Below are 15,197 nucleotides of genomic sequence, written 5' to 3'. Positions count from 1 at the left end.
TGGAGTCTTTTAAAGAGAAACAGACTCCTCTTCAAAGTCCATTTTTTTTTAAATGGTGTGCACGTCTCGTGTTGTCTGGTCTGTCCCTCCACATGTCTGTTTACCCAAATGTGTCTTTTTTGAATTAAATTGGATTTCATACAGCGCTTTTCCAAACGCAAATTTTAAAGCACTTGGATTAGGACCGACGGCAAACGTCCAAAGATTCATGGAAGCAACGTGTCCGACTCTTGAGCTGTTTCTTTTGCGATAACAAAAGTACAGCCTATGTGATGACTCATCGCCGGTGACAGGACAGGGCCGGGAAATCCACTGGAACTGTCCTGACCTACAGCCCACAGTCAAGCCTGTCACGTCACTGCTTAGCAAGGGCGACCGGGCAACACACAAACACATTGCCTAGAAAAACAACAAACACAAACACACACGTTGTTTTAGAATTCCAAGCCAACTATAGAATCTCTCGGCGGATCAATCTCTCTCACGTTCAGATAGGCCTAGAACGCCATGGCAACGGAGCAATGTGGAGATGGAGTGTGTGATTGGTTGTTCCTACTTGTAACGATGGCCCTTGGACGAGCCTTGAATTGTATTTAAACGCACAGCTGGGTATTGTTGCGTGTGTTTGCGTCTTGTAAGAAAGCCGTTATTATTTATGTTATGTTCCAGTGTGAGGTAGCAAGCAGTGACACTACAGTCACTGGCAACATTCTGCTATCAGCTTCCCAAAAGTGTCAAAACACTTCCAACATGTGTCTGAGAAAAGTCCCCCAAAAATGGCCCAAGACTCCAGTCACCCATCATTGACTGTTCTCTGCTCCCATCCGCCAGGCGGTCCTCTTCAATGGCTGTGCGAAGTTGCTGGATATTTTATTTATTTTATTTATTTTATTTTACCGTTATTTACCAGGTAAGTTGACTGAGAACACGTCTCATTTGGCAGCAACGACCTGGGGAATAGTTACAGGGGAGAGGAGGGGGATGAATGAGCCAATTGTAAACTGGGGAATTAGGTGACCGTGATGGTTGAGGGCCAGATGGGGAATTTAGCCAGGACACCGGGGTAACACCCCTACTCTTACGATAAGTGCCATGGGATCTTTAATGACCTCAGAGAGTCAGGACACCCGTTTAACGTCCCATCCGAAAGACGGCACCCTACACAGAGCAGTGTCCCCAATCACTGCCCTGGGGCATTGGGATCTTTGTTTAGACCAGAGGAAAGAGTGCCTCCTACTGGCCCTCCAACACCACTTCCAGCAGCACCTGGTCTCCCATCCAGGGACTGACCAGGACCAACCCTGCTTAGCTTCAGAAGCAAGCCAGCAGTGGTATGCAGGGTGGTATGCTGCTGGCATATTGGCGGCAACTGGAACACTCTGTCGCACACGTCGATCCAGAGCATCCCAAACATGCTCAACGGGTGACATGTCAGGTGAGTATACAGGCCATGGAAGAACTGGGATATTTTTAGCTTCAGGAATTATGTACATTGTCATGTTGAAACATGATGTGATGGCAGCAGATGAACAGCACGGCAATAGGCCTCAGGATCTCATCAATTGCCATCGATAAAATGCAATTGGGACTTATACCTGCCCATACCATATCACCACCACGGGCCATTCTGTTCACAACGTTGACATCAGTAAACCGCTCGCCCACACGACACCATACAGCCGTCTGCCATTTGCCCGGTACAGTTGAAACCGGGATTCATCCGTGAAGAGCCCACTTCTCCAGCCAGTGGCCAATCGAAGATGAGCATTGTCCCACTGAAGTCTGTTATGACACCGAACTGCAGTCAGGTCAAGACCCTGGTGAGGACGACGAGCACGCAGATGAGATTCCCGAGAAGGTTTCTGACAGTGTGCAGAAATTCTTCAAACTAAAATTAAATTCTCTGGCAACAGCTCTGATGGACATTCCTGCAGTCAGCATGCCAATTGCACAATCCCTCAAAAGGTGAGACATCTGTGGCATTGTGTTGTGTGCCAAAACTGCCCATTTGAGTGGCCTTTTATTGTCCCCAGCAACAAGATACACCTGTGTAGTGATCATGCTGTTTAAACAGCTTCTTGATATGCCACACCTGTCAGGGGGATGAATTATCTTGGCAAAGGACAAATGCTCACTAACAGGGATGTAAACAAATTTGCGCACAACATTTGAGAGAAATAAGCTTCTTTTGCATATGGAACATTTCTGGGATATTTTCATCTCAGTTCATGAAACATGGGACCAACACTTCACATGTTGCCTTTATATGTTTGCTGTTGATTATTATGATTAATATTACTATTCATATTTATCCTGCTACCAGGATAAATGTCGTGTGGGCGAGCGGTTTACTGATGTCAACGTTGTGAACAGAATGGCCCGTGGTGGGGTTATGGTATGGGCAGGTATAAGTTGCGGAGTCACTTCTTACCCCTGTTTACATGTACATACCTACCTCACTCAATCCAGCACATTGTAATAAATGGTACTGGCACTAACCTGTATATGATTTTTGTGTTGCGTTTCCTCTCGTATTTATTGTGTTTTCTTATCTATATTATTACTTGTATTACTGCCTCATTGGGAAAGAGTTTGGCAGTACGCACGTCACCGCACTGTTTTACACTTGCTGTATCCTGTACACGCGACAAGTACACTTTGAAAACAGACAGACAGACGGACGGACGGACGGACGGACGGACGGACAGGACAGGACAGGACAGGACAGGGATCAATAAATAATTACACGGGCAATTAGTATCATTAGCATGGGGTCGGAGATTTGTGAGCATGGGGGGTGGGGACAGAGAGACAGAGCTGCACGCATTGCCATAAAAATGGAATCCTTAATTGCCAAAATCTCGCACTATCCCTTTTAAGATCAGAATGACAATTACAACTTGTCTTTTAAGCAAACAGAGTAAGCAGTAGCACGAATGAGAGCCACGAGCACGCAGCCACAGCTTGCTCCTCCTCATCGCCCTACAGTGCAGTGGTTCCCGTCAATTATATTTCAGATGGGGTCAACATTATTTATATTCAAGCATTTTGGAGTAGAACGGCATTTTCTATTTCTAGTCGCCAGAAGTGAACTTCTCAGTCGTTCTTACAACCCAGCATCCCCCCCCACATTCGCCTCCACTGCTGAAAACAATCTTACGGGAGACCCTGATAAGCAAACACACACACAGGTAGACACACGCACACACTGGATTGCTTGGTTTGGCCGTCAATCTAACCCAACACATAAGAATGTCTAATATCAGTACATTAGTATGGTATATAATGACATAGGTTCAACCCGGTAATTCTCACCCCTCAGCTCATTACGTGGCCCAATTAACTAAGAATCATCCATCCGGTGGTCGTCACCGCCGTCGTTCCCAATGTGTCACGTTTAATGAGCCACGTGCGTTTACCGTCACATTCTGATTAAGGAAAAAAGGCAATAGTCCTGTGTTTTACATTTATCGTAATTACCGCGAAGGCGAATATATTTAACGAGGTTATTAGTTGGCCTTGCTTGAGTTGAAAATAGAGTTTTGGAAGAACACAGCCCTCCAGACCTGGGATCAAATACTATTTTGAATCTTTCAGCATTCGCTTGAGCCTGCCTGGAGTTCCAGATTTTTGGGAGGATATCTATTGCGCGAGGCAAACTCAAATCAAGCACAGATTAAGTGTTTGAAATGTAGCATTTGAACACAAATTTATTCTGAATCTGACGTCGCAGAGTCCATTTGACTAAACTCAATTGTATTTCCCCCCTGTATGGAATAAGCAAAGTTAAATGAAATGGAATAATGCTATTAGCGGATAGCGTTAGCCCCAACAAAGCCTTCAGTATCTAGGCATATCTTCATGTAGATCAGTGTAGCGGCGGCGGCTCCTATGTGCGGCCCAAACGCAACCCTATTCCCCTGCGTAGTGCGCGACTTTTAACCAGCTCGTCAAGAGTAGTGCTCTACATCAAGAACAGGGTGCCATTTGGAACACAGTCTTGTGTATGGGCTCTAAGGAGCGGAGGCAGGACGGAAGTAGTTTAACAGATAAAAAGGCTAACCTGAAACACTATCAAACTCCCGAGGCTAGATGAATGAGGAGAGACGGAGATTCACATCCGCTCTTACTTCGAAGAGATACCAGTTGAGTTCAATAGTGCTGTGAGTAGGCATCCTGCATAGTATAGCACACACGCGTCCTGCTTAGTACGGGTCACCCGGCGTCTCAATCTCACTAAGACGACACCCCCCCACGTCGGCCTCTCAGTCTTCGTTTCCTACTCTACGGTAGGAATCCCAGGCTACCCGGCGCCTCGCCGAAGAAGCTAGACCATTGTTCCGCCGTCTCCGGGAAGGTCGGGTGGACGGTGAGTACCCGGAGATTCATATTCCATACGTCGGCGGCATCTTAGGCGAGAGCGAGCGAGAGAGAGAGAAATAGAGATGTGGGCTAAACCGAAGGAAAGGTTGTGATAGTAGCATTGTATTTTGTTTGTCCATTACAGACTTCATGAATGCCTGCACATGCCACACATGCACCCCCCCCCCCCCCCAAAACACACACACCACCCAAAACACACACACACGCCCACACCCACCCACAAAAACACAACACAAACCAACACCCAAACCAAACACAAACAAAAAACAAAGACGCCAACACTAACGGACATCCTCCACTGTTCTATTCTCCTCCTATTCACTTCCTGACGGCGTGAATGTCAAGATGTCACCTGAAGACGGTGAGCGTTATCTGGCATACTGCCAGCCAACAGCTGGCGCGGAGGGTCAGGAGCAGCGGTAGAAAGCGCCTCCCTGTGAAAAGCCAGCGGATGACGGAAAGGCTCAGCGGTGACGGTGACAGCCCAGCGCCAGGGTGACTGACACCGATATTATTGGTGCTGGAGCATTCTGTTCAAATCATCTCCTCCTGCTCTGTGGCTGATGGTACTAGCAGACACATGGGTAGCACAGGCTTTCTGTAGCTAGCTTCTCTAGCTTTCTCTTTTCCTTTCTCTCCATCTGCAATATCCACTTCTCCTCGCCCCCCTTTCCTCAGCAGATGTAGCCTGCAAAGGCATGTCTCCTTTCTCTTTCTGTAGCTATTTGTCGTTCGCTCCAGCTCTCTAACTCACTATTTCTGTCTCTCTCTCGTTCGCTCCAGCTCTCTAACTCACTATTTCTGTCTCTCTCTCGTTCGCTCCAGCTCACTATTTCTCAGTGGTGTAAAGTACTTAAGTAAAAATACTTTAAAGTACTACTTTAAGAGGTGTTTTTGGGTATCTGTACTTTACTATTTATATTTTTTGACAACTTTTTATTTCACTCCACTACCTTCCTAATGAAAATAATGTACTAGTCACTCCTTACATTTTCCCTGACACCCAAAAGTGCGTTACATTTTGAATGCTTAGCAGGACAGGAAAATGGTCTAATTCACACAATAATCAAGACAACATCCCTGGTCATCCCTACTGCCTCTGATCGGGCGGACTCACTAAACACACATGCTTCGTTTGTAAATCATGTCTGACTGTTGTAGTGTGCCTCTGGCCATCCGTACATTTTGATAACAAGAAAATCGTGTCGTCTGGTTTGCTTAATATAAGGAATTTGAAATTCTTTACACTTTTACTTTCAATACTTAAGCATATTTTAGCGATTCAATTTACTTTTGATACTTGCGTATATTTTAAACCAAAAACGTTTAGACTTTTACTCTAGTAGAATTTTGCTGGGTGACTCACTTTTACTTGAGTCATTCTCGTATCTTTACTTTTACTCAGGTATGACAACTGGGTACTTTTTTCACCACTGCCATTTCTTCCCTCTCCTCCCCCCCCCCCCCCCCCCCCCCACTCTACCAATCCTCCACCCACTTGCTCTCCCCCTTTAATTCGCTCTCCCCCTCTACCCACCTCTCCCTCCCTACTCCTCGCCCTTCCTACCTCTGTCTCGCTCCCTCCCTCAGTGGAGAAATGGTTTCTGTGGATCTACTCCCAGTGGTGGAAGGACATAGCATCACTAATAAACCTCAGACATATGCGATGAGGGCCCGAGAACACAGACACTGCCCGAGGTCGCTTCAGCTAGTTGTGTGTGTGTGTGTGTGTACAATATACAGAACAAAATTACATAATAAATATCTACAACCGTGAACCTATGTGAGCTTTCCACACACACACACAACACACACACACACACAACACACACACACACACACACACACACACACACACACCACACAACACACACACACACACACACACACACACGTAATGAGTGGAGCTGACAGTACGGGAGACCATTCATCATGATAGGTTGCACCCTTCAGCTGGCCAATGGACTGCCTCCATCCGCCTCCCAGCCGCTCTACACCAGGGTCAACTGCTGACCTCATTTACACCCTCACGGAGCAACGGGCCAAAATCACCCCCAGACACTGATCTAAGGTCAGTTTTCAATGGATAAGGTTAAGAGGGTGGGGGAGGGGAACGCTGTTCCAAGACCTGTGCTTACAGCATTACTTATGCTCAATGAGTCCTCAAGCCTGACCTGGCGTCGCCTCGGGATCAAGGGCCAGCCAATCGGCGAACACAGCAGCCCTTACATCACCGTGCCCACCAGGGCCGGGGAGCTGTGGCAACGAGTGGGCTTCAAAAGCGGGAATCCAGAATGAGTCAGTGTGGAATGGTTTGCGACCGACGGGCTGACTAAGCAGATTGTGGGGTGTTACTTGAGAGAAGATCACATGGGAACTGGCTTTGGATAATAGTTCTCCTGTGTAAACGCTACTTGTGAAGACACATTTGTACGAGGAGAACCATAGCCCATTTCCAAAACGGTCAAATTAACACTCACGGGGAGAAGAGGAGTTGAGAAAGAAAGGGCCAACACGACGACAGGAAATCAACTGCAGCTGAGGAGGAGCGAGGTGACCCCCCCCCCCCGAGTGCCTCAACTGGGCCATTCACAAATCCCTCTCTTTTTCCCCCCGCTCTCCCTCTCAAGGGTTTAGAAACGACAGACGGCGCGACTCGACCGGGCTTTTCGGCAGCCTCCTTTCCCAATCTCTACATCCCTTTCTTTCAAGCACCTGTGCACTCTTGGTAATGAACTGTAATAAAGAGTAACCTGCTGTTGCTCCTGCTGTACTCATTCGTAGTCCATTATGTGTATGACGTACAGCTGTAGATGGGCCTTCATTAGCACGTAGCACCTGTCACCAAGCTGGGCCGAACCGCTGTTTAATAAGAATGCTACATCAATAGAACTAATCATTAGAGTGGTAGAGACTAAGAAAGGGGGGGGGAGAAAGAGAGCGCAAAAAAAAAAAGAGGGAAAGAATGAATGAAAGAGGAAGAAGGAGAGAGAGAGGTTGAGAAGTGAGTGAGCGAGTGACAAAGACAATAAGAAGTAGAAGTTGACTGTAGATGGATAAATAAATAAATAAATAAATAGAGGGGGAGTCAGAGCGAGAAAGAACGGGGAGAGGGAGAGAAAGAACATGGCGAGGGAGAGAAAGCGGGATGACTGTTGGGAAGAGAGAAGGAAGAGGAAGGAGAAGAAGAAGGGATAAGAGAGAAGAAGAAGAAGAAGAAGGGGAGAGAGAAGGGAGGCGGCATAAAGAGAGGGCGACGGAGAGCGAGAGAGATGTGGACTGAGGCCTGTGTATTACGTTTCTCTCAGCCTGGCGCGGGGCGTGTGCTCTCTAAAGCATGCGCGGCCATGCACCGTAGATCAGTAGGAGAACCCCAGCCAAGCCTCTGTCTTCCCCGAGGGGCCGAGTACTGCAGACAGCATGCGATCAACCCTCTCTCAATGAATTTGTGTGTGTGTGTGTCATTTGAGTGACATTTCACAAATCCTGGGGACTGGGCTAATGATATCTCCGTTGGACTAAATCAAAGCACTCAGTGGTTCCAGGAAGAGAGTGGGAACCGGGCTCAGAGTCACGACGCTTCAGCACTTCCTCTCTAATTACGACCGGCCTACAGATGGCCCCAGGGAGAAGTGGTGGAAGGGGACTAAAGCTAAATGCCAGCATCATGGCAGAGGCGTGTTGAGGAAGGCCCATGTATTCATCACCACTGTCTGAAGCGAAACCCTGATAATTGCAGGGTGGTTGTAACTACGGTCTCCTCAAGTTTGACAGATCTCCAGTGAGACCACAAGGTCAGCCATTACAGCGCTTAGGCCTTTTGTCCAATGCTCTCTGAAAAGAGCATGGTGAATAATACGAATCAAAGTGAATTTAATGTGAGTGACATATCAGAATTGAAGGGCAGTGAATTGAATCAGAGAATCAGAGAGAGGTCAGTGGCGTTATGAGGGTCGCAGGACTCACCGAGTTGATGCAGGCCAGCTCCTTGTTGAGCAACCAGGGCAGCGACAGCCTTCCCTCTCCCCTGTAGCAGGACTGGATGCGCTCCTTGATCTTCTCCTTGATGCGGCGCAGCGTGAACAGGCACAGGGCCGACTCCTTGGGTGGTTTGGCACGGTTTTTCTGGCCTTGGGAGAAGACCGTGAACAGGATGTCCTCATCTTCGGAAATGCCTAACGAGTCGGCCAACTGCTTCCCGGGCCGGCTGAGGTAAGCGTCCTGGATGAGGCGGTACTCCACACCGTCCTTGGTGCAGCCAATGGGGAACTCCACGTACGAGTAGAACTTGGGGTCGTCCACGCAGAGGCGGACGATCTTGGAGGTGAAGAACTGTTCGCCGGAGGCGTCTGGCGAGGTGAGCTGAGTGTCCAGCTGCATGGTCAGGTAGTAGACAAACTGCTCGCTGCTGAAGCTGTAGATGTAATAGATGTCGAAGGCGGGGAATTTGCTGAGGGTGTCCGAAGGGATCTTTAGCTGCGAGGAGACAAACTCGTCCTGGTATACGAAGCTGAACATGTCGGCGTTCTCCTCATTGGCCATCAGCTTGCGGCTGGAGAGCGTGGGGAAGTACTCGGACTTGCCGTCGATGGGCGTGCCGATGAAGAGCTTGCTGGCGGGGCCATGCGGGGAGGTGATGATGACCCCGGACATGGTGCCAGACTCGGCCACGCTGGACAGGTAGTGCTCCTTGCGGTGGTGCGGCTCGCCTAGCTTGAACAGGTCGTCCAGCCTTAAAAACTGGCAGATGCCCTGGGAGGTGCTCCCGCAGGCGATGAGCCGGTTCTGGGCGTAGTCAATGAGTAGCAGCTTGTTGACATTGCTAGTCTGGGCCAGGTCGTGGGGGCAGGACTGGACGCTGGGCGGGGGGTAGCATTTCTCATTGTCCACCACGGGTCCCGTCATGTGGCTCCGCAGCTTGGTGAGGTTGCTGGAGAGTTTGAAGATCCAGTTGACCGAGCCGACGTAGACCTCGCCCGTCTTGTTGTGGATGGCCAGGTGTGTCAGTCCCCAATCGGGCGGGTAGAAGGTTTTGAAGGACTGGGGTTGGCCTCCTGTTTGGGATGGGCCTGTTTGGGATGGGCCTACCAAGAGGACCAGCACCCCAAGAAGGAGCAGGTTCCCCAGACGAGGGGCAGCGAGTGACCTCTGTAAGGGCCACATATCTGGGACTTGCGGGGGGCAAGGCTGGGGAAAGGGATGGGGGAGGTGGGTTCACTCCAGCACCTAGTACGGCTCTGTTTGTGTTTAGCTTTCTTCCCCTGGAAGGCGAATGGACTGGCCAAGGGAGGGGGGGGGGGAAGCTCCTATTGATCTGGTGTCCTTTTCTCTGCGTTCGGAGCTGTCATCCAGAGCATCATCCACAGCGGCATTGGTAGGAGCCCTGCAAGGCAAAAAAAAAAAAAAAAAAACATTATGAGACGCAATGGAACATTACCTATTGATTATGCATCAGCCGGGGAACCTGAAAGCACGCGAGATACGCTGCCAAGTTAAGACAAAAGTGAAGACGACATTCAACCACCCCAGATGAATAAATGACAAACTCAGGCCTGTAGGACATATCCGTGACTACATTCAATTATGAAGGGAGACAGCTAGCGAGAGCTTCAGGCATATCACACAACGCACGGTACAATAACGCGAGTCACACTGCGATGAGTTAGAGACACACAACATCGAGCCTGTTAATATTTCACATGTTCAACAGTAGAGTGAGGGGTTTAGAGAAGGTCTGCTGAGAAAATCCCCAGAGGTGGCACACTTCTATTGACGCCACGCAATTTGTATCCAGGTCTGCTCCCTCCCAGGCCTCCTCACTGCATGCAGTATCAGCAAACTACCCAGCATCCCCCTCTTCTCCTAATTAGGCCCTTATTCTGTCAATAGCACCAAGGCATGGTTCTCAGTTACTCTGTGGCAGATCCGCAGCTCTCTGATGGACAAAACATGTTTTCTACCCTGAGGGAGGTGGAGTAAAAATTATGATTCATGGTCATTATGCTCCATCGGGAATGTAGAGAACAATGCAAGCTAGAAAAAAAGGGAAATTAAAGAATGAGATGGATCAAGACTCGAGACAAAAGTATACTGCACACGTCTCAGAGAGATTAATTGCTGTTGTTGTTGTCATTGTTGCTGCGGTTCCAACAATACAATTCCCATTTCCACTCCAGCCAAAGCTTCTCTCGCTATCTCGCCCACCCAACCCAGTCATCCACTCCCAGCAGTTAAATGAAAAAAAAATATGTTTATTTATTTAACCTTTATTTAACTAGGCAAGTCAGTTAAGAACAAATTGTTATTTACAATGACGTCCTACCCCGGCCAAACCCGGATGACGCTGGGCAAGTCGTGCGCAGCCCTATGGGACTCCCAATCACGGCCAGTTGTGATACAGCCTGGAATCAAACCAGTGCCTTAGACCGCTGCGCCACTCAGGAGCCCCTAAAGATCTGCTTCCCATCCAAACCAAAACAACCTCTAATTGTCTGAGCCAAAGTTCCCGGGCCCATTTGGCTATTCCCGGTGTGGGAGTGGAATTGACTGGATTTAGGCCTAATCCCCCCCCCCCCCCCTCCGATCATTGCATTTGCTAATTCTTCTAAATTAAGTGACACGTGCCAGCACTTCCTCGGCTTCCATATCTTCCGGAGTTGGATTCCCTTGGCACGGATGGATGGGGGGATTGATGGGAGAGGAGGAATGGGGGAGGATTGATGGAAGAGGAGGGATGGGGGGATTGATTGACGGGGAGGTGGAAGTAATGGATAAAGACTTTTTTTCTCCTTGTGGTGATTTTCTAGTGCCAATGATAGCAGAGAGTTTGAGTTGGCCCATCTCAGCGCTGCTTGACAGACCATCATGTTCCGGCGATACCGGGACATTAGTTTTCCTGTAAATGCTGATTACGCAAAGTGTGCGGGCAACTCTGAGCGCCCAGCTTAATTTCACCTAGACTATGAAAGTGTCGGCAGAGGGTTATTTTATGACCGAACCGAATCGGGAAAGACGAGAGACGATGGAGGGAGGGAGAAAGAGTCGTGAGGGAGGGAGAGGCGTAAGGAAGGGAGGGAGGGAGGCACAAAAACATGAGATATAGAGAAAATCTTAAAACGGAAGAGAAAGAGGGAAGGAATAATAAGTCAATTCTTTCCTCCTTACTTTCAGTTTTCCTCCGGAGAGTGATTTGAGGGGTTGGCCTGTGTTTCAATTAGTCCCCAAGAACACATGGAGGTAGTACGGTCAGAAATAAATATCAGCAGTGAGTATCAGCAGTGGAAGAGGTGGCCATTTCAAACGGCCTCGTACTCAATTCTTGCTCTTACAATATGCAATTATTATTACTTTTGGATAGAAAACACTGTCTAGTTTCTAAAACAGGTTTAATTATTTCTCTAAGTGAAACATAACTCTTTTTACAGCCCATTTTCTGTAAAAAGTGACATTTCCAAGAACTATGTCTCTCTTCAAGATACTCTCTATAAAAAGGCCTTGGCACTTAGGACTGTAGAAACACGTCACACGCCTTCCCCTGGATGTCATGCGGAAGTGAGAGAAGAAATGACTTGATTATCTCTGTCAGGGACTGAAAACAACATCTTGGAGTGATAAGTGCGCACTTAATTTTTTTCTGGGCGCGAAGTAGGAACTGGACTGCGCTCTGGAAAACACTCGTTATAGGTGAATATGACCTCCAGCTTCGATTTTATTTGATACATGTCACAATATCATCCTAAAGTATGTTTTTTCATATACTTTAATTATATTATTGAAATTTATTCTGGACTTTAGACGTGATGCGACGCAAAGAATTTTGTCAAGACGGAGAGGTTAGCACGGCATGGCCATGTTGCCATGCTAATTCAAGAGGGACATCGTTCGTTCTAGGTCCAAATGAACACGGTTCTGAACAAAGGACCCTTTGGAGAACATTCTGATGGAAAATCAACAAAGATAAGGACCCAATTTGGGATGCTTTTTATATATCTGTCGAACTGTGCTATCGCTAGCGTTTGACTAGAATCAATGCTGCTGTGTGTTAGCTATTGTAGTAAGCTAATATAACGATATATTGTGTTTCGCTGTAAAACACTTCAGAAATCGAAATATTGTCTGTATTCACAAGATCTTTCTCTTTCATTAGCTATCCCCATATATTTCTCTGAAATGTTTTCTGATGTGTAATTTAGTAGTTGACGTTGGTGTCTGTATTTTCTCTGGCTATCCCGTGCGATTTCTGACTGTAGCTATGATGGTGGCTAAGATGGTAGCAGTAATGTAAAACTGTTTTATAGCTAAAATATGCAAATTCTTCGAACAAAACATAGATTTATTGTGTAACATGTTATAGGACTGTCATCTGAGGGAGTTTTTTCTAGGTTATTTAGGTTAGTTCTAGGTTAGTTAGGTGGCTTTGCATGCTAGCTGCATGCTAGCTGCATGCTACCGTGCTGTGAAAAATATCTGTCTCTCTTTTTGTATTGGTGGTGAGCTAACATGAATATATGTGGTGTTTTCGCTGTAAACATTAAAGAATCTGAAATATTGTCTGTATTCACAAGATCTTTGTCTTTCATTTGCTATCCACCATATATTTGTCTGAAATGTTTTATGATGTGAATTACAGTAGTTGACGTTGGTGTCTGTATTTTCTCTGGCTACTCCGGCGATTTCTGACTGTAGCTATGATGGTAGCAGTAATGTAAAACTGATTTATAGCTAAAATATGCAATTTTTGAACAAAACATAGATTTATTGTGTAACATGTTATAGGACTGTCATCTGAGGTAGTTTTTTTCTAGGTTATTTAGGTTGGTTTTAGGTAGTTAGGTTGGTTGTGCATCTCTTCAATCCTACTTGTGCTGTGAAAAATGTCTGTCCTTTTTATTTGGTGGTGAGCTAACATAAATATATTGGTGTTTTCCTCTGTAAAACATTTTAAAAAAAATCGGACATGTTGGCTGGATTGACAAGATGTTTATCTTTCAAATGCTGTATTGGACTTGTTAATGTGTGAAAGTTAAATATAAAAAAAAAAATAGATTTTGAATTTCGCGCCCTGCACTTGAGCTGGATGTTGTCATAAAGTTGACCGGGTCGGGCTTGCAGCCTGAAGAAGTTTTTAACAAATGACTGTGTGTATGTGTGTGTCGATGCGTGCGCATTGGAGGGAGTTTAGGGGGAAAGTGTTTTGGTTCGGAAAATGCACACAATCAAGACAACCCTAAAAGCTAGCCGGTGGAATTGCAAACCATAGCTCTGGTAGCAACGAGGTTCAGGGGATTTGTGTTATCCAATTTCCACAATAAAAGCCTGGACAAGATGAATATGCTGTGGAAAGAGAGAGAGCGAGAGAGAGAGCGGGGGCGAGAGAGAGAGAGAGCGGGCGTGAGAGAGAGGGGGGGGGGCGCGCGAGAGAGAGCGAGGGGCGCGCGAGAGAGAGAGGGGGGCGCGAGAGAGAGAGAGGGGGGCGCCGCGAGAGAGAGAGGGGGCGCGCGGAGAGAGAGAGAGGAGGGCGAGAGAGAGAGGAGGGAGGGGGCGAGAGCGGGAGGGGGCGAAGAGAGAGAGAGAGAGAGAGAGAGAGAGAGGGGGGAGAGAGAGAGAGAGAGAGAGAGAGAGAGAGAGAGAGAGAGAGAGAGAGAGAGAGAGAGAGAGAGAGAGAGAGACAGGCCGAGAGATAATGGAGATAGAAAGAAAAAGCGAGAAAAGAAAACAGGAGAACATCTGGAGGAGGCCACAACGCAGATGAGAAACGCGCTGGCATTTCAACATCACGGCGCGGAAATCCTAACGTGGCTTACGCCAATAGAGAAAACCTAGGTTCAATAAATGCACACGGCGCCATACGGTTGTGCATCTACTAATAAACTCCGCTGCCTGTGTCGAAGCCTCTCCAACATTTATTTTTATTTTATTTATTTTACCGTTATTTTACCAGGTAAGTTGACTGAGAACACGTTCTCATTTGCAGCAACGACCTGGGGAATAGTTACAGGGGAGAGGAGGGGGATGAATGAGCCAATTGTAAACATAAGCAGGTGCAATAAAGTGAGAAGTCATCCTATAAAAAAAATATATATGAATTTCTTGCACCGAGAGCAGATGTCAAATTAAAGCGTGGCGGCGAGCTCATTTTCGTTTGTCATTCCCGTGAACGAACGAGAGGGAGAGAGCGAGAGAAAAAGAGGAGACCTGTAGAAGGTCTTCTCTACAGTAATTTCTCTTCATTTTCAGCCGACATGACTTGACCTAACAGTGCGTGAGTGGCGCAACAAATTGCACTTGCCTGGGTCTCTAGCTGGCCGTAATCTACCCAAGTAATAAGGGAAACGCTATCACGGTAGACCGTCCGTGTCCAATGCATGCTATTGTAAAAAAAAAGAATAATAATAATAATTTAAAAAAAATGGCAGCTCACTTACAAAGGCTAATTCTATAAGAGCTAATTCTAGGGGTTGGCTGAAAAAAGCATGCCCGGCTGAAGCCTATGGCCCCATCCCTGAGTTAGCTTTGAGATGGGAGAGAGGAGAGCAAGTTGATAATGGACAAAAAAATGTATTACACTCAACTCCCCCGGGTCTTGATGGAATGCTTGACAGATGAGGAAATTGTCACAATCTCTCCCCGATAAAGAATCTGCCAGCACTTCCAGGTTCGTACAGATTTCCTCTGTCGTTTTTCAATTTTCCCTCTCTTCCTTTTTTACCTCTTCAGTTTCAATTTCCTCTGCCGTGTCGAAATGAAAAGGCTGTAGAACAAGGCTGAGCACCATATTGGGGGAAGATCAGGAAAACGTGCCAATCATTTGGGAC

The 15,197-nt window shown here is 47.1% G+C and overlaps 1 protein-coding gene across 2 annotated transcripts in view; it reads right to left on the bottom strand.

Annotated features, from left to right (window-relative positions):
• Positions 1–15,197, bottom strand: part of LOC111962397 (plexin-A1) — a 284,935-nt gene that overhangs the window by 230,945 nt on the left and 38,793 nt on the right. For both annotated transcript variants that reach the window (XM_023985463.2, XM_023985470.2), the window contains exon 2: positions 8,350–9,766. In XM_023985463.2, the coding sequence (XP_023841231.1) occupies positions 8,350–9,546 (1,197 nt within the window). In that variant the 5' untranslated portion in view covers positions 9,547–9,766. The remainder of the gene's footprint in view (positions 1–8,349; positions 9,767–15,197) is intronic.

This window comes from Salvelinus sp. IW2-2015, linkage group LG1, assembly GCF_002910315.2.
Source record: "Salvelinus sp. IW2-2015 linkage group LG1, ASM291031v2, whole genome shotgun sequence".
NCBI lineage: Eukaryota > Metazoa > Chordata > Actinopteri > Salmoniformes > Salmonidae > Salvelinus > Salvelinus sp. IW2-2015.
Note: the sequence above shows the minus strand (reverse complement) of the source record. Positions and strands in the feature narration are given on the sequence as shown.